At 57.3% G+C, this 22,622-nt stretch overlaps 1 protein-coding gene and 1 long non-coding RNA gene across 14 annotated transcripts; one reads left to right on the top strand and one right to left on the bottom strand.

The window, feature by feature from the left end:
• Nucleotides 1–109: 109 nt before the first annotated feature.
• Nucleotides 110–22,463, bottom strand: OBSL1 (obscurin like cytoskeletal adaptor 1). Of its 12 annotated transcripts, none has more exons than XR_015141416.1 (21): nt 21,168–22,463; nt 19,322–19,591; nt 18,978–19,229; nt 18,510–18,812; nt 18,034–18,330; nt 15,848–16,120; nt 14,500–14,772; nt 13,615–13,887; nt 8,216–8,488; nt 7,164–7,439; nt 6,796–7,083; nt 6,328–6,603; nt 5,455–5,724; nt 5,039–5,311; nt 3,639–4,034; nt 2,981–3,093; nt 2,291–2,447; nt 1,958–2,119; nt 1,569–1,673; nt 951–1,265; nt 110–470 (listed from the first exon to the last, which is right to left on the bottom strand). XR_015141416.1 is itself a non-coding variant. In XM_086338219.1 (21 exons), the coding sequence occupies exons 1-21, from the start codon at nt 22,177–22,179 to the stop codon at nt 448–450; spliced, it is 5,751 nt and encodes a 1,916-aa protein (XP_086194345.1). In that variant the 5' UTR covers nt 22,180–22,463; the 3' UTR covers nt 110–447. The 12 variants fall into 12 exon arrangements, 10 of the variants coding, with proteins under 10 accessions (XP_086194345.1, XP_086194408.1, XP_086194349.1 ...); XM_086338219.1 differs by having other exon boundaries at nt 3,768–4,034; XM_086338282.1 differs by having other exon boundaries at nt 110–256; nt 3,768–4,034.
• LOC147377797 (uncharacterized) lies at nt 1,658–5,989 on the top strand. Of its 2 annotated transcripts, none has more exons than XR_015141532.1 (3): nt 1,658–1,878; nt 5,447–5,681; nt 5,828–5,989. It is a non-coding gene; the product is annotated as an uncharacterized LOC147377797 (long non-coding RNA). The 2 variants fall into 2 exon arrangements; XR_015141535.1 differs by lacking the exon at nt 1,658–1,878 and adding an exon at nt 2,201–2,430.
• Nucleotides 22,464–22,622: the final 159 nt, after the last annotated feature.

The following is a 22,622-nucleotide window of genomic DNA, read 5'->3' as shown; positions in this document are numbered from 1 at the left end:
CAGGGGCCAAGATGGAGGAAGCACTGCAGGCTTTGGTTCCCTGCGTCACTCACTCTGTGGGGGCTCCAGGTGAGTTCTGCCCTCACATGTCACACAGAGAGCCAGGAAAGGAGCTGTAACTTTTTTTATTGTCTTCCAACACCTCGGGTCCCCTCCCTCCCTACCCGCTCCCAGGGTAAGAGCATGTGCCCTCCAGGCTGTCTGAGGGCACCTGCCTGGCCTGGTTCTGGCCTCCTAGCTACCTGCAGAGGAATGACTGTGAGTGGGGCTGGGGAGACAGTGGGTACCACATTCCTCTCCCCTGGAAGAGCCTTGGTACCCACACAGGAAGAACTGAGCCCTCACCCTCTGACCCACCCCTTCTAGGCCTGTCAGGGCTGGAGCAGGAGAGTGGGGGTGGTCAGTCAGAGGTGGGGCAAGGCAGGCATCTGAAGGGAACGCAGGAATTCAGGTGGAGAGTGTGGCATCTCCTATGTGGAAGAGGAAAGAGATGGGACTAGCTCAGAAGCCCTCTGCACAGGCCAAGGTGGAGCTCGCTGAGATGGGGGAGAGCAGGAGAAGATGAGGGACAGGTGGGGGGCACAGACCCAGGGCCAGCAGGTTGGAGGGAGAGGAATTTGGGTACAAATGGGGGTGTTCAGGAGAGATGAATGTGGTCCAGCGGTGGGAGGGAGGGAGGAGAAGCTCAGACAGGCAGGGATGTAGCAAGGTAGGAACAGCTGCCCGGAACCAAGTGGTTCCTGTTGACACCACAGGGCTACTTCCTCTTCTCAGCCCTGGCTGTGTGATCTGCTGCCTCCCCACTGCCCACCTCCAACACATCTCAGAACCAGCTTGCCATCCCAAGTCCTGGAAAACCTGTGGGAGGTGTGCCTCAGCCCACCAGCTCCTAGGAGACCCCTGGCCAGCCGGCTCGCCTCATTGACCTGTGCCCAGTCAGCTTTACTCACCCTCTACCAGCAGCCGTGTGTAGGCGCTGTCTTGGCCGGCCTGGCAGCAGTAGGTGCCCTGATCCTCAGGTCGAACGTCATGGATGACCAGGCTGTGGGTGGGGCCGTGGCTGCGCAGCTGATACTTGTCTCCCAGGCACAGCTCAGGGCCGTGGCTGCGCAGCTGATACTTGTCTCCCGGGCACAGCTCAGCCCCTTCCCGCAACCAGCACACTTGACCTCCCGGACGGGACACTGTCACCTCCAGCACCGCCCGGCGACCGACCAGAACCGTCTTCTCGCGAGGGGGCCGGCGGAGCATCTGCAGAGGCAGTGCTGGGGGTGGAGAACGAGGGCTTATTAAGTTAATAGGGACACGCACGACCCCAGGAGAGACGCATCTTCCCTCCCGTTCTGGCCTCCATTCCTGATCTTAGATCTCTATGCCACCAGCCCATTTCTCTCTATCTTCAACCCAAAGTCTCCTCTTCCCCAGGAAACGCACTGCCCTCTGTGACCCGCCTCCGGAGAGTCTCTCGAGGAAGGGGTGGGGAGGCAGGTTTCCTCGGACCGATCGCCAGCCTGGCAGTTCCGGGGGAAACCGTGTTCACTCCTGGTCGTCCCTGCCCCAGGTCTTACCCTCCACCTCCAGTTGAGCCACGGACTGGGCGGGTCCCGCCTGGAAGCGGACCTCACCAGCGTCCTCGGCGCGTAGTTCGCTCAGCACCAAAATGTGTTTCTTCCCTGGGGGTATAGGAGGCGCTAGCGAGGCCGGAGCCGCCTCTGGGGAGGGTGGGGGGATGAGGGTGGGGCCAGAGTAGGTCCCGGGGAAGAACTGGGATGCCGAGGGGAAAGAGGGGTGGTCCTGGACGGACTGAAGAGCTGGAGGTCAGGGAGAGGCGGAGAGACAGCTTCTGGGGCCGCAGGGCGGAACTCATCGGAGCTGGAGGTGGGCCTTTGGGTGGGGTCTGTCTGAGCCGGAGGGATGGGGCAGCGAGGGGGCCAGAGTGGGTAGAGAGTCGGCAGACCTTCCTGCCGGATGCGGACGCGGCCTCCGGGTCTCAGCGGGCGGCCTCCGAGCTCCCAGCTCCCAGCTGTCTCGACCTCCGACACGGTGCACTCGAACGTGGCTCCGTCGCCTTCCCGGGCGCTCACGGACCGCAACTCAGAGAGGACAGACACCTTGCGCTCTGGGGCGGAGCCAGGGGGCGTGAGGAGGGCGGGCCTGAGGGGGGCGGTACCAGATCCCGCCCACGCCACGCCCCCTCCTTAGAGGCAGCGTAGCGAGTCCCCTGGGCAAGTCCGGTCCGCAGCCCCGCCACCCACAGTAGAGCCCGGCCCGGGCAGCACCTGGTACCCACCGCTCACCACTAGGTGAACGGGCCCAGTTCGGGCCATCCCCACCACGCAGCTGTAGGTCCCTGCGTCCAAGGGGCTGCAGCGCCGCAGCTGGAGAAGGCGGCGCGTGCCGAGGGCCTGGAGCCTGAGCCGAGCGCTGGGGGTGAGCGGCTGCCCATCCTAGGGGCGGGGGTTGCAAAGGGTCGGGGTGAAAACTCGGCCGGGCACAAGCGGCCCCGGCCCTAGTAGGCGGCGGCGCCCTCTGTTGATACCTAACACTTTCGAGGCACGCTTATGCTACGGGGTAGGGCCCTCCCGCGCCTTCTGGGCCGCGCCAGGAGTCTCATTGTGACGGTGTCACCCTTTGGGGACATTTGGTCTGAGGAGGGGCGCCATGGACGCGGGAAGCCGAGAGTCATGTACCAATCATGTCAGCAATGTGTGTGGATTCTGGAATCAGGAAACCTGGATTCAAATATGAACTCTATGTCTGCCCTGGGGCAATACTTCACTCCACTGAACATCAGTCTCCTTAGAGATAACAAGATCATAAGACCTGCCTCATCGGGCTGCTATAAGGTTAGAGGCTTAAATGTAAAGTAAACCTTAGCACATGCCAGGCACATGGCTTACTGAGTAGTAGTTCTTTCTGTTGGGGCATTGTTACTGCTCTCATGATGCTGAGGTGGGCTGGGCTGGGGCTGGGCTCTGACCTTCTCCCAGGTGACATCAGCCAAGGTCTGGGAAAGTGCACACTCGAACGTAGCTGTGTCGCCCTCGGTCACTTCAAGGTCCTGGAGCCCCCGCACAATGGTCACTGGGGCCTCTGGGAGTGGGAGAAGGAGGACACACTTGGACACAGGGGTCACTGATGGGCACATTTAGACAAGCTGATCAACAGAGGCCACCGGTGAGTGGGGGGCATGCTGGAACAAGGGGTCCAAAGGGGATGCTGATCAGTGGGGGACACAGTGAGATCAGAGGGGTCAACAAGGCAGGAATGGCCAGCTGGGGATGGGTCACATTTAAGGTGGTCAGTGGGGGACATGGTGGGGCCAGAGTGGGAGAAATTGGAGCAGAGATGTCACCCATAAGCAGGCATGGTCACACTGGCTGGAATGGACAGGAGACACTGGACAGTGAGGGACACCACGGGTTCAGAGGAGCAATGCGGGGACCCCAGAGTAGATGTGGTCAGTGGGGAACACACCAGGGCTGCAAGCAAGAGAAGGGGTCACTGAAGCGGAGTTGCCCACGGAGTCACTCTTTGGCACTGTTGGGGCTTAGTGATTAGAGGACCACACTCAGGCAGGCAGAGAGAGCTGCAGCAGGCAGTGGTGGCCAGTGGGCTCACACAGGTAGGGCAGTCACCAGGGCCACATGTGGCGAGTCAGGGCATCACACTCTGGTAGGGAGGTCAGTGCGGGCCACACGGGTAGTGGGGTCAGTAGAATCACACCGGAGCAGTCAGCAGGCAGGCAGCAGTCCTAGAGGCCACACCTCTCACGGTGAGTCTGGCTGCACAGCGCAGTGTATCCGCAGTGAAGGAGATGCAGCCCGAATCGGCCAGGCCCAGGCCGCTGAGGACTAGGTGGTGAGAGTGGCCCTCGGCCTGAATTTGGCACTTGGGCCCCGGCTGCAGCCGCACTCCACCCCGGGCCCATTCCCCAGTCACCCCCTCCTGGGACAGCTCCAGTTGGAAGGTGGCACTGCCCCCCTCGATGATGGTCACATCCTCCAGAGGTTGAAGCACCCTTAGCTGCTTTGCTAGTGGGGGGAGATGGGGAAAGAGGGGGAAATGAGGCCCTCCACATCTGGGCAGGGCTTTTGGGAGCTCCACACACCCCTTGGCTCTGTCTGCCTCTAACCCCTAATCTAGTAAGACCCTATGAACAAAGTTCAGAACCAGGAAGCAGGAAGAAGGGAGTGAAACCAGCCAGATGTGGGTGGAGAGAGGGGCTTACTGGGGTTAGGAGAGGGGACACATGAAGGGGGTGATGTGTGGTTGTGGGGTGAGGAGTTGGGGTGAAGGGTGCTGTGACACTGGAAGGAGCCCAGAATTTAAAATCAGACACAGCAGGACTAGACCCCAACTCTGCCACACAGTTTGCTATGGAACCTTTGGCAAACTGCTTGAACTCCCTGGGCGTCAGTTTCCCCAACTGTATGAGGATAATAGCCTTGAGACATGGGTTTGTTGTGATTGAATGAATGAAATAAATCAGAAGAGAATACACATCCCCACCAACAACCGTTTACCAAGTTCTGTGTGGGTATTTCTCATATTATCCCGATTAAGTTTCTCAAAGACCCTTTTTAAAAGAAAACTTGGCTCAGAGAGGTTAAGTAATTTGCCTGAGGTCATACAGTTGATAGAGGGCTCCATCTTCGGGGTGGGGGTGCTATTGCTAACCATCCCTGCTTCTCAGATGGGCTCGTATATCCTGGGGCAGGTGACTGAAGGATAAATATGGCAAGTCTTTCTGAAGTATAATATTTATGTTTATAGCAAAGCCAACTTGGATGTATGAAATGGAAACCAAAATCCACAGGGACTTCTACGGTAAATAGAAAACAGTAGAAAAAGAAGAGTTTTGTTTTGGGCAGGCTGCTTTGGGTCACGCTCCTGGGGGTCAGCCAGGGCTGACCTGCCTTGCTGGCGAGGGGCACTTTGGTGTTGGGGGTGGGGGAGCGGTCTGAGGGGCCCTGGCCAGCCAGGAGAGGCTGCACCATGGGGAAAGGGAGGCGTTAGGAGAGGATGGGGCACTCACGCCTCACGCTGAGCCGGGCCAGGGTGCGGTCGTGGTGGCTCTCGCAGCCGTAGGTGCCCTGGTCGGCCAGCACAACGCAGTGGATGAAGAGGCGGTAGATGTGGCCGTCCTGGGCTGTGGACAGGCGGGAGTCAGGGGGCAGGGGCGCCCCACCTCGCATCCAGCGGACGGCCCCTGCCGCCCCCACGCGGCCGGTCTCCACTTCGAGGCACACGTCCTGGCCTTCCTCTGCCCGCACGTCCTGCAGCCGCCGCAGGAACAGCAGCTCCGTTTCTGGGCAGGAAGAGAGAGCGGACCATGGAGCCTGGTGGGCTGAACCCCGGCTCCCTCTTCTCAGGGACTGGTCTCCTAGCAGGGCCAGGGCTGGGAAAACAGGTTTAGGAACAGGACTTGTTTCGTCTCCATCAGGACCGAACCTCGAACGTGCAGCCGGGCACTTGTGGATGTGCCCCCAGCTCGGGCAGTCACAGTCCCTGCATCCTCGAGCCGGCAGCTTCGCACGGTCAGTGTGCGGCTTGACCCATTCTGGGTCATCTCTAGCTGGGGCCCTGGAGTGACAACGACCCCATTGCGCAGCCAAGTGATGTCGGCATCTGGTGGGGAGACTTCACACCGAAACGTGGCGTCATCCCCCTCGTGGACAGTAAGTGGTGTCAGCTCCGAGACTAGCTTCACCAGCGGGGGTTCTGGGGGCAGAGGGCAGGATCAGACAGTGAGGGGGGCTGGGTCTTTCTACCGCCACCCTCTTCAGCCCCTCCTCATCCCCAGTAACAGGCTTTCACCCCCCAGTTATTAAACAGAATCTTCCTGAGGACCAGCTGTGTGTCAGTCATGAGCTGTTTTGAAGGACAAGATGTCAACTCCCTGCCTGCCACTCCTCACCACCTCGTCTCCATGCTGGCCGGGCACCCACCTTTCTGACTCCCTAATAAAGACAGATCGTTTAGGACAGACCCTGTCAATCTCATTTAACTGTCACAATAGCCCTACAGGCCAAACGCTATCCTCCCCCTGGGGACCCGGGGCTCAGACAGTCTAAGCAACTTGCCAGTGTGTCACACAACTACTGGGAAGGAGACTTGAGACTGGAACCTGGGGGGTAGACTCCAGAGCCCTCTGCCCCTCCTTTTTGAGGATTCCTGGAAAGGGGAGCCCTGAGCCCTCATCCATGCGATAGCTGTGCATGCATTGGTGGGCAGCGAGGTGGGTGGGGGCGAATGGTGGGGGGGTGGCGTGAGGCCCTTAGTGGGGGGGCTGGGGCCCCAGGGGAGTGAGGACGGCACTGTTACCTTCCACGCTGACGAGGAAGATGCGGCTGTCCTGGGGCGTGTCGCACAGGTACTCCCCAGCGTCCCTGCTCCGTGCCCCCCGCACCCGCAGCACCTGCCTTGCCCCGTCCTGCTCCAGCTGCACCCGCCCCTGGCTGGCCAGGCGCTCCCCGTCCTTGTACCAGCGTACAGGGCCCCCTGGCCCGGAGAGGCGCACCGCCAGCTCTAGGTCCCCACCTGGGGTGCTGCGAACCCTCGTCTGGGCTGCCTCGGGGGCCACCACCCGCACGGGGGGCTCTGTGGGGTCAGGGCCGGGTGTCATTGGGAGGGAATGGCTCAAGGGCTGGGGAGGAGGGTGGTGGGAGGCCAGATTGGGAGAGGGACTGAGAGCCGTGGGGCAGGGGCCGGGGGCTGGGTGCACTAGAGAGGGGGAAGACTCAAGGGTTTAGGGGCGAGACTCTCAGGTTTCCTGCCCAGGGCTATACTCACCAGCCACTTGGACGGTGAAGCTGAGGCTGGGGGCCCCCGGTGCTGCCCCACACTGGCAGGTGTAGAGGCCTGCGTGGGCCAGGTCTGCAGCCCGGATGCAGAGGACGCGGCGGGGTCCTTCGGCTCGGAGCTCCAGGCCCTCGCCTGTTTGCACCGGCTTCCCGTTATGGCTCCAGAAGACCAGGGCACCAGCCCTGGACAGTTCACAGCTCAGCACCACTGGCTCCCCGGGGGCCACGCAGAGTGGGCCAGGGGCTGCCTCTGGGGCAAGGAACTGGACAGGGGGCTCTGGACAGAGGGTGGGTGTGTCAGCTCAGTGATGCCCCCCGCTCCCGCCTCCCAGACCCGGGCTGGCCAGGAGCACCCACCAGCCAGGCTGATGTTGAAGGTGACGGCTTCATCGCGAGTCTCACACACATACTCCCCGGCGTCCTCGGGCTGGGCGTGGGGCAGGGTCAGGGTGCGGGTGGGTCCCTCGGCACCCAGTTGCAGGGCATCCGATGCTTCCACCTCCAGCCCATCCTTGTACCAGCGCACCTGGGACCCAGCTGGGGCCACCTCGCAGTGCAGCTCCACGCGCCCCGGAGCCCTGAACTGCAGGTCCAGCGAGCGGGCTGCTGGGTGCACAATCCTCTCTGGAGGGGCTGGTGGGTGAACAGAGACAGAATCGGGTGGGTTCGGCCTCTACCTGTCTGACCACTGGTTTCTCAATCCTCTCCTTTTGCAGAGCAGCTCTTGGGAAATGGTACCACCTACAATCCGTAGGCACTTACTGTGTGCCAGGTGTCATGCTAAGGACACTACAGTTCTTTTCTCAGCTACTCCTGACACTCCCTATTTCTGCCTTCACTTTATAGATGAGGACCTGAAGCCTCTTTATAGGGAACTGACTTACCCAGGGTTGCATGGACAGGAAGAGGTAGACCCACCCTCACAGATCTAACCCTAATGCACAGCCCTCCCTACCCCTCCATTTCCTGTCCCTTTTTCCTGTTTTGCCTCTGAAGAACTGATCACCACCTGAAAAACCACCTGTTTCCCTTATTTGCTGTCTGTCTGCTCTCACAAGAAGGCAAGCTCCATAAAGACAGGTTTTCTCTCCTTCGTTCATTACCGAATCCCTCAGCATCAGAACGGTGCTGAGCAGATCAGTGTTTGTTGAATACACGAATGAATGAGCTCTCCCAATTGTTGGGCTCTCTCCACCAGGCCTCTGGCCACTGTCCTGACCTGGTTTGGGCAACTCAGGGCTCTCTGATGGCTGAGAATGAGGAGGCTGGGAGGGAGGGAAGCCTGGACAGGGGGAAAGTTGTGTGTGGTACACAGGGGTCCTGAAGGTGCAGGAACTGGGAGGGGTGGGTATCTGTCCCTCAGCCTCCTGCCTCTCTTCCTCTCCAAGGGGGTCTCGGAGACTGCCCACCTGTGACGGTGACAGTGTAGAAGGCTGAGTCGTCTCCGGCGTCGCATACGAACTCGCCCCCGTCCTGGGGCTGGGCGGCGGGCAGCACCAGGCGACGGTGGGGCCCGTCGCTCTCCAGCACCAGGGCCTCGCTTTCCTCCACCTCCAGCCCGTCCTTGTACCAGCGCACTGGGGCATCCTCCCGAGACAGCTCACACATCAGCACCACACACTCCAAGCTCACGGCCACCAAGGTCACCTCGTCCCGGGGGTATAGGATGCGCACTGGGGGTTCTGCAGAGTAGGGACAACCACAGGCTGTCACAGACTCACGGTCAGCCTCCCTGGAGCTGTCCGGCAGCATGAAATCCCGGTTGCCCAAATCGTTAAGAGTGATAAGGATAGTAATAGGTCCAAAATCAGTTCTCTGAAATCCCTGGGGCCACAAGTGTGCTGGAATGTGCTGGAACCATCCAGAATGCTTCCAATTCTAGAAATGGTGCATTTATCATATAGCACATACTCCCCCTCAGCCCCTACTGTGGACCCCCCAGAATCAATCATATTAACATCTCTGCAGTGTAACATATGGAGATACACCCTAAGCAGGATAATTTAAAAGTGCAAATAGCTTCACAGAGTTAAGCTCAGGTTTTACAGAAATAACTTTTAATACCAAACGTACAAAAAGCCTTTTGATTTTAAGTGTTTTCTTTCTTATTTTGGTTTCAGGATTGTGGATAAGGGATGGCAGATCTGTAATAGTATTGGTAAGTACTTATACATTGTTTGCTAAAGTTCCAGGACAGTTGTAAGCACTTTACACCCTGATAGCAATCCTAGGGAGTACGTACTGTTTTAAACTCATTTTGCAGATGAATAAACTGAGGCACAGAGTGGTTAAACAACTTCCTTATGGTCACAGCTGGCTACACCTACCTAGGGCAGGAGGAAAAACCACCATTCGATAAAGGGAAGCTCCTTATTGCAAAATTCAGACTTAAATTGAAGAAAGTTGGGAAAACCACTAGACCAATTCAGATATGACCTAAATCAAATCCCTTATGATTATACAGTGGAAGTGAGAAACAGATTCAAGGGATTAGATCTGATAGACAGAGTGCCTGAAGAACTATGGAGGGAGGTTTGCAACATTGTACAGGAGGCAGATCAAGACCATCCCCAAGAAAAAGAAATGCAAAAAGGCAAAATGGTTGTCTGAGGAGGCCTTACAAATAGCTGAGAAAAGAAGAAAAGCGAAAGGCAAAGGAAAAAAGGAAAGATATACCCATTTGAATGCAGATTTCCAAAGAATAGCAAGGAGAGAGAAGAAAACCTTCCTCAGTGATCAGTGCAAACAGAGGAAAACAATAGAATGGGAAAGACTAGAGATCTCTTCAAGAAAATTAGAGATGCCAAGGGAACTTTTCATGCAAAGATGGGCACAATAAAGGACAGAAATGGTATGGATCTAACAGAAGCAGAAGATAATAAGAAGAGGTGGTAAGAATACACAGAAGAAAAATATTCATGACCCAGATAACCATGATGGTGTGATCACTCACCTAGAGCTAGACATCCTGGAATGCGAAGTCAAGTGGGCCTTAGGAAGCATCACTATGAACAAAGCTAGTGGAGGTAATGGAATTCCAGTTGAGCTACTTCAAATCCTAAAATATGATGCTATGAAAGTGCTGCACTCCATATGCCAGTAAATTTGGAAAACTCAGCAGTGGCCACAGGACTGGAAAAGGTCAGTTTTCATTCCAATCCCAAAGAAAGGCAAAGTCAAAGAATGTTCAAACTACCCCACAATTGCACTCATCTCACATGCTAGCAAGTGAAATCGCTCAGTTATGTCTGACTCTTTGCGACCCCGTGGACTGTAACCTACCAGGTTCCTCCATCCATGGGATTCTCCAGGCAAGAATACTGGAGTGGGTTGCCATTTCCTTCTCTAAGGGATCTTCCCGACCCAGGGATTGAACCTGGGTCTCCTGCCTTGTAGGCAGACGCTTTAACCTCTGAGCCACCAGGGAAGCCCCACATGCTAGCAAAGTAATGCTCAAAATTCTCCAAACCAGTACATGAACTGTGAACTTCCAGATGTTCAAGCTGGATTTTGCAAAGGCAGAGGAACTAGAGATCAAATTGCCAAAATCTGTTGGATCATCGAAAAAGCAAGAGAGTTCCAGAAAACATATACTTCTGCTTTATTGACTATACCAAAGCCTTTGACTGTGTGGATCACAACAAACTGTGGAAAATTCTTAAAGAGATGAGAATATCAGACCACCTTACCTGCTTAAGAAGCAATAGTTAGAAATGGACATGAAACAACAGACTGGTTCCACATTGGGAAAGGAGTATGTTAAGGTTGTATATTGTCACCCTGCTTATTTAACTTATATACAGAGTACATCATGCGAAATTCCAGGCTAGATAAAGCACAAGCTGGAATCAAGATTGCCGGGAGAAATATCAATAACCTCATATATGCAGATGACATCACCCCTATGGCAGGAAGTGAAGAAGAACTAAAGAGCCTCTTGATGAATGTGAAAGAAGACAGTGAAAAAGTTGGCTTAAAACTCAACATTCAGAAAATGAAGATCATGGCATCTGGACCCATCACTTCATGGCAAATAGATGGGGAAACAGTGGAAACAGTGAGAGATTTTATTTTCTTGGGCTCCAAAATCACTGCAGATGGTGACTGCAGTTATGAAATTAAAAGACGCTTGCTCCTTGGAAGAAAAGTTATGACCAACCTAGACAACATATTAAAAAGCAGAGACATTACTTTGTCAACAAAGGTCTGTCTAGTCAAGGCTATGGTTTTTCCAGTAGTCATGTATGGATGTGAGAGTTGGATTATAAAGAAAGCTGAGTGCCAAAGAATTGATGCTTTTGAACTGTAGTGTTGGAGAAGACTCTTGAGAATCCCTTGGACAGCAAGGAGATCCAACCAGTCAATCCTAAAGGAAATCAGTCCTGAATATTCATTGGAAGGACTGATGTTGAAGCTGAAACTCCAATACTTTGGCCACCTGATGAGAAGAACTGACTCATTTGAAAAGACCCTGATGCTGGGCAAGATTGAAGGCAGGAGGAGAAGGGGATGCCAGAGGATGAGATGGTTGGATGGCATCACCGACTCAGTGGACATGAGTTTGAGCAAGCTCCCGCAGTTGATGGACCAGGAAGCCTGGAGTGCTGCAGTCCATGGGGTCACAGAGTCGGACACAGCTGAGCGACTGAACTGAACTGACAGACTCTGCCAGCAGTGGTAGGGATTCCAAGCTAAGGCTTGTAGGAAACTCAGTAATGAATTTGCATCTGTGCCTGAATTCCCTGGGGATGTTAAATGCCGATTTGAGTTCATCTCTAACTGCTCTGGAGTGGTCAGCCTTTCACAGAAAGGAGCGATGTCAATGTGGGAGGTGACAAGGGCTCTGAGCGCCGGGCTGCCCAGGCATCTACGCACCTTCGAGGTCTCCCCTAATCCTCTCCAAGACGGAAGTGCTCCTTCAGCATTCGGCCCCCTAGTGGCTGGCTGGGGAACTGCTAGCTTCCCGGTCTAGGTCTTTGCAGTGGGGAGTATGGGCAGACATGCCCACCAGGGTACATCCAGCTCTTGCCTCTGCCTCCCTAACTGGGCTTGTTCTAATAGTCTGTATGATGCAGGTTGGTTCTCTGGGTCTACCAGCGCCATGAGATGTTGGAGTGTGGCTGCCTGAATGGTGGGGGAAGTGATGGAGGCAGTGGAGTGTAGATGGCATGCAGCCATGGGACTGGGGAGTCTGCAAGGCTATGGGACCTCAGCTTGGCATCGGACCTGATTCTCCTGGTCCACAGCCAAGGTGGTGTGTTGTGCGAACTTACCAGGAAGAATCTTGTGTTTTGTGGGGAGGCCAATTATGGGCTGGAATGTGTGTGTCTGCAGCCATGATGTCTGGCCAGGGCTTGGGGAGGGAGCGGTTGAAGGCAGCCACTACAGAACAGAATATGTGCAGAAAGGCCTTTTTGGCTTTGTGGCTTGTGTGTTTCAGGCTGTCCTATCTGGGATGCAGGGAGTTGGGAGGCCCTAAGTAGCTCAAATCTAGGCTGAAGCCTTGTTTCTAGAGCAGGTCAGTGGGGAGGGCAACCAGAAGGTGCCGGCATCGGGATGGTCGCTCCAGTGCAGCCGCTGGGTTCTTCAGTGCCATCCAGAGCCACCTGGGTTTTACACTCCCCGCCCCGCTCAGGTACACACTGTGATCGGCGCCATGAGCTGCAGCCCCAAAGTTTCCGGCAATGAACCATCATTTCCGTAATCATCCTGTGCCTTCCTGCTTTGAACCTTGACCTCTGACCTTCAGTCCAAATCCAGACCCCCACTTAGCTAACTCAGCCCCTGCTCCAAATATCTGTTCTGAAGCTACTTCCTGCCTGCTAGCCAACCAGGTTAGCAGCCCCCAGCCCTGAGCTCTCACTGCACCTTACTGCGACACTCCCTCTAAGACTTAAGGTGTCTGGCTTTCCTGCCAGGCTATCCACTCCTGCAGGGATGCACGTGTGTCTGCGAGCTACCGAGTGTCCAGAGCCTGGCCCAGGACTGGCTCCTGCGGATGGCACAGTGACTCTCCCCGAAGCCCTCCCTGACCTCCTGTCCGGCTCTCTTGAGCCCTCTTTTCTCCACGGCACTTGTCACGAAGTGTCACCGTACATTTATTTGCGTGTTTATTGGTTAAACACAGGGGTCGCAAACTCAAATGCCCACAGGGGCCAGGCTGAAGCAGTCTAGGAAGGGGAGCAAAAAAGAACAGTGGGGGATGGGGGTGGGTGTGAAACAGAGGAATGTGGGCCCCCAATTATGGGGGCAGCTGCTACTCAGCGCCAGCTGTTCGTCGCCAAGGGGGGAAGCGGGACCAGAGGCGCCGGGTCTTCGGCTTTTTCAAGAGGATGCATAACTCCGGGTTGTTATTGGAACTGTCCTGACTTTGGTATGACTCTGCAGGCCAAACACAACACACCTGTGGGCTGTATGAGGCCCGAGGGACTGCCGGTTTGCGACCCCTGGTTAACAGCTGCACCCACCCCACCCCCAGCTAGACCGGCACCTGTCTGAGAGCAGGGACCTTATATGCAATAAGCATCAGTGACCCACAGCACCTGGCCCAGCGCCTGACACATATAGACTGCTCAGTAAGTGAGCTGCTGGAGCACAGCTATTCCTGGCTTGGGCGCTGGGGAGGAGCCTGCTTCCTCCAACAGTGATCCCCGGATCTTCTGGGTAGGGACCACCCCCCACCACCACCTCCTGCACCTGCAGCCCCTCCTCCCTGCCCCCAGTGTGCTAGCTAGGGGCTATGTGGCCAGCTCCCCAAGGGCTCAGGGCAGTCCTCTGATGACCCCGGGGGCGGGGGGTGGACCCACACCTGTGACGGTGACCGTGAATGAGGCGGATTCGTCATCAATTTCACACAAGTACTCGCCCGAGTCCTCCAGCTGAACGGCGGGCAGCACCAGGCGGCGCACTGTGTCCTCCTTCTGTAGGAGCAGCGCGGGACTCTCCACCACCTCCTCGCCATCCTTGGTCCAGCGCACCTCGGCCCAGGGCCGGCACAGCTCGCAGGTCAGCACCACGCGCTCCAGGCGCACGGCCGCCACGTACACCTTGCCGCTGGGGTACACGATCCACGAGGAGACGTCTGCAGGACACGACACAGCCGTGGCTGGGCATCTGGGGCCGGGGCCGAGGTGCCCGGCCACCTTGCCCGGTTCACGCCTGTTCCCTACTCCTGGAAAGGACCAGGGCTCACAGCGGCTCAGATGGTTACTCAAAGCTAACCGTGACATGACCACAAAGCACAGCAGGGGTGTAGCGGCACGGTGGGGACCGTGGTGTCAGCCTCGCCTGTGGAAACTCTCCCCATTCTCTGGGTGGGGACAGGGCTATACGAAGTGTGAGGTTGGGGAGAGGAGAGTTGGGTGCCCAGACGGAGCTGAGGTCTCCCACAGGAGACTTTTAACCCCTCTAGTGCTCGGGTCTCCTCACCCCACACTACCCTAAGGCTCCCCTCGGAGGGCCTTCAGGAGAATAGAGAAGGTGGGCTTCCCTCTGCCATGTAGCTATGACTAGTGCGCTTATGACAACGCATTTTCTGCAGTGGCTGAACCTCAGCGTGCAGACCATGGGTTGGGGGGAAAGGGTGGGGTGTGATCGGCTGGGGGGGTTGGGACTGGTGGCCCAGGAGTGTGCCGGCTGTCCAGGTGGGAGCAGGGCACAGCTGCCCCATCCCGTGGCCTGCCTGGAGCCCCACCTGTGATGGTCACGGTGAAGTAGGCGCGCTCGTCGCCAGCGACGCACTGGAACTCGCCCCCGACGGAAGGCTGGGCGGAGGGCAGCACGAGGCGGCGGTGGGGCCCTTCACTCTCCAGCAGCACGAAGTCACTCTCCTCCACCTCCTGTCCGTCCTTGAACCAGTGCACGGGAGCGTCCTCCCGGTCCACCTCACAGGTCAGCATGACACACTCAGAGGTTATGGCGTGCACAAACACATGCTCCCGGGGGGCCACGATGTGCACTGGGGGGTCTGGAGGGAGCAGAGATGGGGTCACACCGACACCCACACATGGAACACCTGAGTCCATGGTGGTAGGTGAGGTGTCACAGGTCAGTATTGCCGATCCTGTGGACAGGCCTGGGAGTCCCCAGAGGATCCGAGGGTGCTGGGTGGGGGGAACACAGAGGGCCTTTGTCTAGGCTGAGAGGAGGTCATTGCTTGCTTTGGCTTTTACCAGGAAGCCCCTGGTGGGCTGGCTCCAGGACAGGGAGGAGGTGGGAGGTGGGAATGACTCAGTGCTGTCACCTTGGGGCAACACCCCCTACAGGTAGTGAGTTCCCCATCACAGGGCACATTCACGCAGGGCCAAAGGACCTTTTGGCAATGGGGCCGTAACAGGATTTCCACTCAAAGTGAGAAGACTGAGCTGGTTCAGTGGTTCCAGAGTTGTCCTCCTAGAGTGGATCTCAAAGCTTTGTCCTGGATATTCGGGCTCTGGAGGCCTGGGGTTGGGGTGGGGGTGGGGAGAGGCTATGCACTAATAATAGGTTTCCTGATATTAGTCTCTGAAGCAGCCAGAACATGGACTGGCTTCCAAGAACCTCTGGACCACTGCACCTAAAGCTTTCCTTTGACCCTGACCTCCTGCGGCGTGGGATAAGCAGTCCTGGGTGTGAACCCAGGTAGCATAGTTGCTGGCTGTGTGATTGTGAGCAACTTGCATAACCTCTCTGAGTCTCCGCTACTTCATCCATGAGTGGAGATATACTGGCTCTCATGTAGCCTTGAATGTTGAATGAAAGTGTACATTTCAAGTATCCAGCACAGGGCTTGGCTAGCAAGTGCCTAACAAATGCTAGCTCCCACCTCCCCTGCCCTTCATTGATTTGAGGTCCCCTCACATCCCTCCCAGCAGAGGGTATATGAGGGCCAAGTGTGCTGGAGGGTGGTGTGGGGGCAGCGTGATCTGCAAACATGTCCCCTGGCCCCCTAGGCCCTCCCTGGAAGGGACCCTCAAGCGGGCAGAGCAGGGGATGGGGTAGGATTGGCACAGCCCCCTGGGTCAGCCTTGACTGGGGGAGCCTAGGCTGCCTCAGTCCCTGACCTTGGATGGTGACGCTGAAGAAGGCTGAGATGCCTTCTGTCCTGCACTCGAACTCGCCGCTGTCCTGGACCTGGGCCTCGGGCAGGATCAGGCGGTGTTTGCGCCCGTCCATCTTCACCACCAGTGACTCGCTCTCCTCCACCTGCTGCCCATCCTTGTACCAGCTCGCTGGGAAGTCCACCCGGGAGAGCTCACAGGTCAGTACCACCCGATCGGAGGTTGTAAAGGTCAGCGACACCTTGTCCTGGGGGCTCAGGATGTGCACGGGACTCTCTGCGTGGGGAGAGGTGTGGTTATGGGTAGCGCCCTGGTTGTGCTCTGCTTACCCAGTGAGCGCCCCACTGCAGGGCATGTGCTGGGGGAGGGGGCTGGGCACATCAGGCTAGATGACTGTTGTGATGCATCTGTTGGTTTTAAAAATTCTTTTTGTGCTTACACACCAACTCTCAAGAGCAGTGGTTTTAGTGTGCATAAGAATTCCCAGAAAGCCTACTGAAAATGCAGATTCCTAGGCTTTGCCCCTCCCCCTGCCCCAGCATGCAAGGGTCAAAGAATCTGCATTATAAACCAGCCCTCAGCATGACTCTGACATTGGTGAAAGTGTTAGTCACTCAGCCTTGTCTGATTCTTTGCAACCCCATGGACTTCTCCAGGAAAGAATGCTGGAGTGGGTTGCCATTCCCTTCTCCAAGGGAGATTCCTGACCCTTCCTGAGCTGATCGAATCCAGGTCTCCATCATTGCGGGCAGATTCTTTACCGCCTGAATCACCAGGAAAGCCCAATGTTAGTGAAAGATTAGTTGCTCAGTTGTGTGTCTGACTCTTTGAGACCCCATGGGCTGTAGCTTGCCAGGCTAATCTGTCCATGGAATTCTCCAGGCAAGAAGGAGTGGGATGCCATTTCTTTCTCCAGGGGTTCTTCCCAACCTAGGGATTGAACCCAGGTCTCCTGCATTGCAGATAGATTCTTTACCATGTGAACCTGGGTTGTATTTTAGTAATGCTGCTCTCTTTGTGGGTATTTCTTACTTGGATCTCCTCCTGGGCTGCTGCGAGCTAACTGCCTCCAGGCCCTGTGCGTGGACACTGAGGAATTCTGTGACTGGCCTTACAAATTCCAGCAATGGTGCAAATGCCAGTGCATTCCCTGAACTTTCAGACTCCTGCCAAGAACTGTCATCCTCAAGGAGGCCTCATTCCCTCTCCTCTCCTCTTTCCTCAGGGTGGCAGAGTGCAATACTGCAGCCAGACCGCCTGCGTTCATAATCCAGCACTAGCACTTCTCAGTTTTCTGACTTCGGGCAAGTCACTGGACCTGTGTCTGTTTCCCCATCTGTAATGGGGATGACAAAAGAACACATCCCGCAGGGCTGTTGAGAAAGTGAAAGAAGTGAAAGTGAAGTCGCTCGGTCGTGTCCGACTCTTTGCGACCCCGTGGGCTGTAGTCCACCAGGCTCCTCTGTCCATGGATTTTCCAGGCAAGAATACTGGAGTGGGTTGCCATTTCCGTCTCCAGGAGATCTTCCCGACCCAGGGATTGAACCCAGGTCTCCCGCATTGTAGGCAGACGCTTTACCATCTGAGCCACCAGGGAAGATTTAGGGCTGTTGAGCAGTCTGTGCTAATTAATATATGTAAAGCAATTAGGATTGTGCCTGGCACACAGGAAGTGACTCAGATAGTGTTAGCCATCACATGGTAGGGCAGGAAGTGGTCAGGGACTAGGGGCCAAGGTCTGTGTCTTTAAGGCGACAAACATGACCGAATTCTGCAAACCACAAAGTACCCCTAGAGAATTTGGATATGATGCTGGTGAAAATAACAAGGAATCTCCTATACGGGCTTCTCTGGTGGCTCAGACGGTAAAGAATCCGCCTGCAATGCAGGAGACCTGGGTTTGATCCCTGGGTAGGGAAGATCCCCTGGAGGAAAGCATGGCAGCCCACACCATGGAATCCCCATGGACAGAGGAACCTGTCAGGGTCACAGAGTCGGACACGACTGAGCGACTAAGCACGGGTTGAAATTGGACTTCTGGATCCCTGAGTGCTCTATCTGAGCTCACCTAGGATGCTCCTGACTCCTGGCTCAGATGTGAGAAGCACGAATAGCGTGTGCCTCACTTTGCTAACGGGACTTCTATGTCTTGACCCTATCTGCTCACCATGGTCCCCACCAGTACCAACCTTGGATGGTGAGGGCAGCTGAGTCCTGCACACCTGGGCAGCTGAAGCCGATCAGGGCCCCACTGTCCTGATGCCGGACGGCCTGCAGGATGAGCCTGTGCTGCAGGCCATGCTGTTCCACCCGGTACCGCAGGGGCCCCGGCCCCACCTGGCCCTCTGGCTCGTTACTCTTGAGCTCCTCCCCGTTAAGGAACCAGGTGCCCTGGATGACGGTGGAGAGATCCAGGGAGAAGACGGCGTCTTCCCCATCATACACCTGCACCTCCTCCAGACCAGCCACCAGGCGAGCTGTGGGCACTGAGACAGGGACAGAGCACGGCCATCAGAACCAGGGGGCTGGCAGAGGGCACAGACTGGCAGGTAGATGGCATATAGCTAGAGAGAGGGGGGAGCGCAGGGGAAGGGAGGAAGAGTGATGGGGAGGGCACAACTTTAGGTACAGCCACTGGCAGCCTGGGCTGACAGGACCAACTCACCCAGGTGAGCAGACCCATGGAACACCACGTGCGGGCTGCGGCCGTGTTCACTGACGGTGCAGACTCGGAAGCGGTAGTCACCCTCGGTCGGCACGCAGTCCCCGGGCACCTCCACGGCCCCAGCTTTCTCAATGCTGAAGCACTGTACCCAGTCTTCCGAGCCCACCTCCTGCCGCTCCAGCCGGTAGATGAAGGGGGTCTCGGGGGTGGGGTCTGGAGGCTTCCAGGTGAGCAGGACCGTGTTCCTGTGGCCCTTGAACATCTCAGCCAACACCGGGGGTCCTGGGGGATTGTGCTTGATGCCTGAGACAGAGGCAGGGTTTGCATCCGAGCCCTGTTCCAGCCTCCCACATCCCTGGGACCTAAAGTCAACTTTGCCAACCCAGACTCTGTCATCTGGTCACCCTCCTGCCCTGACCGTCCTGTCCAGCCCTTAAGGAGGTTGCCTAGGGGCTTTGGGGCGCTCACATTTGACTCTAAGCAGAGTGGTGGTCCGGGAGTTGCCCAGACTGAAGGTGACCTCCCCAGCATCTTCTCGGGTGACCCCTGGAAGGACCAGGGCGTGCATGTGGCCCGAGCTGCTCTGGCAGGTGGCCGGCAGGTCCTCTCCGTCGCGACTCCAGCGTCCCTCCACCCCAGCCTCGCGTGTCTCCACCAGCAGCACCGCGTTTTCGCCCTCAAAAACGTCGAGCTTCCGGGGCAGCCGCTTCAGGATGGGCCCTGAGACAGGGATGGGAGATTATCAGCCCGTGGACTGGGCACCGGCCTGCCTCTGTCTCGGCCTCCCCCAGCCCCGCCACCGGCCAGCCGACCTTTGACTGTCACGTTGGCCACGGTGCGCACACGGCCGCGCATCTCGCACAGGTAGACGCCGTCGTCGTCCGCCTTCAGCCTGTGGATGATGAGGCGGCGGACCGTGCCCTCCTCGATTTGCTCATACTTGCGGCAGGGCAGTAGTCGCTGGTCCTCGCGGAACCAGGCAGTGGGAATGCGAGAGTTGGGGACTTTACACTCCAGCACCGCAATTCCATGCTCTCGGCCCTCCACGTCCTGCAGCGGCCTAGAGAAGCGGAGGCGGGGCTCTGTGGAGAAGAGAGAGACCAGAGAAGGCTCTGGAGAGGGCCCCGACCGGGAGAAGGACCCTCCTCTGTCACCCACTGCCTAAACCCATGGTAGCTCAGGCCGTTTGCTCTTCTCCCAGAGCTAGTAGCGTTGTATACTCAGAGAAATCCTCAGAAGGGAAGTCAGATGACCCGAATTCTCGTTGACCCTAACACATCACCCTGACCAAGGCCATTTTCACGATGCTGGGCCGCAGTTTCTTTATTTGTAAAGCAGAGAAAGGGATAGAAGGGCTTGGGGCCGTTATCAGGGATTTTCAAAATGTTCTGTGGGGCCCCTCATGGGCACCACACACAATTCTGTAAGGGTTTGAGTTGAACTTCATTTTGAAAGTACTTCAACCACTTTTAAAACTGAATTTTACAAAAAGAAAGCATGATGACAGAAACGGCCAGTGGGGTCACTTGGGCCGCTAGGGGAACGGCCGCCTTGTCACTTGGCTCTGGGAATCTCGGCCTTCGTCCTGGACTTTTCTGTCCTCAGGGGGTGAGAGTTCAGCTCCGCCTGGCTGGTTTGTGCACATCAAACTGTACCCAAGAGGCCACCAGCTGTGGTACAGGTGCCACATGCTTGACTGCGTGCCAGGACGGACTCGGGAGATTTGCCAACTATTTTTCTCTGAGGGAAAGAGTTGGGTAATAACTGGTGAAGGTATTATGCCGTGAGTTGCGATGAACTCCTATTATGGGCAGCTTTAACTTCCAATGTGAATTTGGCGTGTTTTTCACCCCTGACTTTTCTAGTTATGAGCAATGTACTGTTTATTAAATACCATTGGGGGCTCAACTTTGAAATATAAATTTCCTCTCCTTCACTTTCTTCTTCTTGCAAACCCGGAGAGCAGTCTAATGACAGAATAGTCAAAAATTGGGGGGCATTTTTTTTGCCCTCAAGTTTTCTCCCTTTGGTGTGAATCGGGAGTTTGTCAGTGTGACACCTGAAGCTACGCTTTCCCCATGGGGCTCAAAAGCTAGACCCAGTTATGAATGGTTAAAATGTGTGTGCTTAATAAGACAGATCTCTTGTTCTCATTGACTGACTTCATAAATATATGTTACAAATTTGGATTTAGAAATTTACACCCATAAAATGATTCTTTTATATAATACACTGGGGCCCCAATGGTGTTTCCATTGGGGAATGGGTGGTGAGATAACAAAACCCCATTGGGGAATGGGTGGTGAGATAACAAAGAGGCTGAAAAACACTGAACTACAAGAGTTGTAGGTCCCTCTGGGTGATTCAGTCATTCCTTAAAGGCCTTTATGGAAGAGTGGTTTTCCACCATCTGCCTCAGAATCATTTGGAGAGCTTGCTAGGAAGTTCCTGGAGCATACCTTGGAGACGTACTAAACGCGAATCCCTGGGGGATGGGAGGGAGGGAGGAGGGAAATGGCATTTTAATATTCAGCCTCCCTTACTCCTCGCTGTCTTCTAGGCACTGAGTGGGGCTGGAGTTAGTGGGGTCAGGGAGGGCGCTGGAGGCCCCTCGCCCCGGCCGCCCCTGGCCCCGGCCGCCCGGGGGCGCCGTGGTACCTTTCACGTGCAGCTGCACCGCACTGAGCGTCTGGCCCGCCGAATTGCGCGCGGCGCACACGTAGAGCCCACGGTCCTTGGCCTGGCAGTACAGCACCTTGAGCACAAAGCCGCCGTCTCGGTCGCGGTACATAAGGCGGCGGCGATCGGGGAGCAGCGGGCGGCCCTCCCAGTGCCATTCAATTTCTGGCTCCGGCTTGCCCATCACGTAGCAGCGGAACTTTGCGTGCTTGCCCTCGTTCACCCAGAAGGTCTTGGGCGCGCACTTAAGCGGCTCCACCACGGGCGTGGGGGCCTCGTCGGGGTCCTCGGGCGGGCTCTCGGGGGTCTGCTGCACCTGCAGCAACGCCCCGGCCCGCGCGTGGCCGTGCGCGTTGCGGGCGTGGCACACGTAGACGCCCGAGTCGGGCAGCCGAGCCGCCAGGATGCGAAGCGCCAGGCTCGCGCCCGCGCCCGCGCCCGCGCGGCCCGGCTCGAGGGAGAAGTGGCTGCTGTCCCACACTTCGTCCAGCGCCATCCCATCCTTCTCCCAGTAGAGCGTGGGCGCGGGGAGGCCCCCCACCTGGCACTCCAGCACCACCTCCGCCCCCCGCAGCACCCACTGGGACCGGGGCCCCGTCAGGAACACCGGGGCGCCCTCTCCGGCTCCGGGCGGCGGCAGCGGGCGCTCGGCGAGCTGGGGCTCGGGCTCGTGGGCCGGCGGCTCCAGCACGGTGACGGCAGCCGCCGCGTAGGCCTCTCCGGCCGAGTTGCGGGCGCGGCACACGTAGACCCCAGCGTCGGTGGGCAGTGCGCCGCTCAGCAGCAGGCAGTGCTCGGCGCCGTCCACCGGGAAGCTCAGGCGATCGGAGGCCGCCAGCTGCTGCCCGCCCTTCTCCCACACGACAGTGGGCGGCGGCTCCCCCAGCACCACGCACTTGAGCTCGGCCTCCGCGCCACTTACCACCCGCACGGGCCGCGGGAAGCGCAGGAAGCACGGGGGGCTCCCCTGATCCCCCGAGCCCGCCTTCATCGTGGCGGCGCAAGGGCAGGCCGGGAGCGGCGGCGGGAGCCCGGGAGGCGGGGCGCGTCCGGGGACTGGGCTCCGGGACCCGCGGGGCTTTCTGCTGTCCGCCCGCTCCCGGCTCGCCTCCTTACCCTCCGCCCGGAGCTGCTGCTCTGCGGCTGCGGCGGCGATTCCCGGGCCGGGGGCCCAGGGCTCAGGGGGGAGTCCTTCCTGTTTGCCTCTCCAGCAAGGGGCCCCGCAGCCTCCCCTGCCTGCGGCCTGGCTTCCTGCTCCGGAGAGCCGGCCTTCCCAGCCCCCTCCCACAGCCAGGGCCTCTTTCCCCTCCTCCCTCCCACCTCCAGCCGCCAGGTCCCCAGCAGTCCGCCAGAATCGGGCCTGAGTGACAGAGAAGCCTGCAGCTGCCAATCCCAAAAATATTCTCTGATGACACAGCTGGAGAACAAGAGCCC

Source organism: Bos grunniens, chromosome 2 (genome assembly GCF_055505025.1).
Source record: "Bos grunniens cultivar Pamir isolate PY7600 chromosome 2, Bosgru_T2T1.0, whole genome shotgun sequence".
Classification (NCBI taxonomy): domain Eukaryota; kingdom Metazoa; phylum Chordata; class Mammalia; order Artiodactyla; family Bovidae; genus Bos; species Bos grunniens.
Note: the sequence above shows the minus strand (reverse complement) of the source record. Positions and strands in the feature narration are given on the sequence as shown.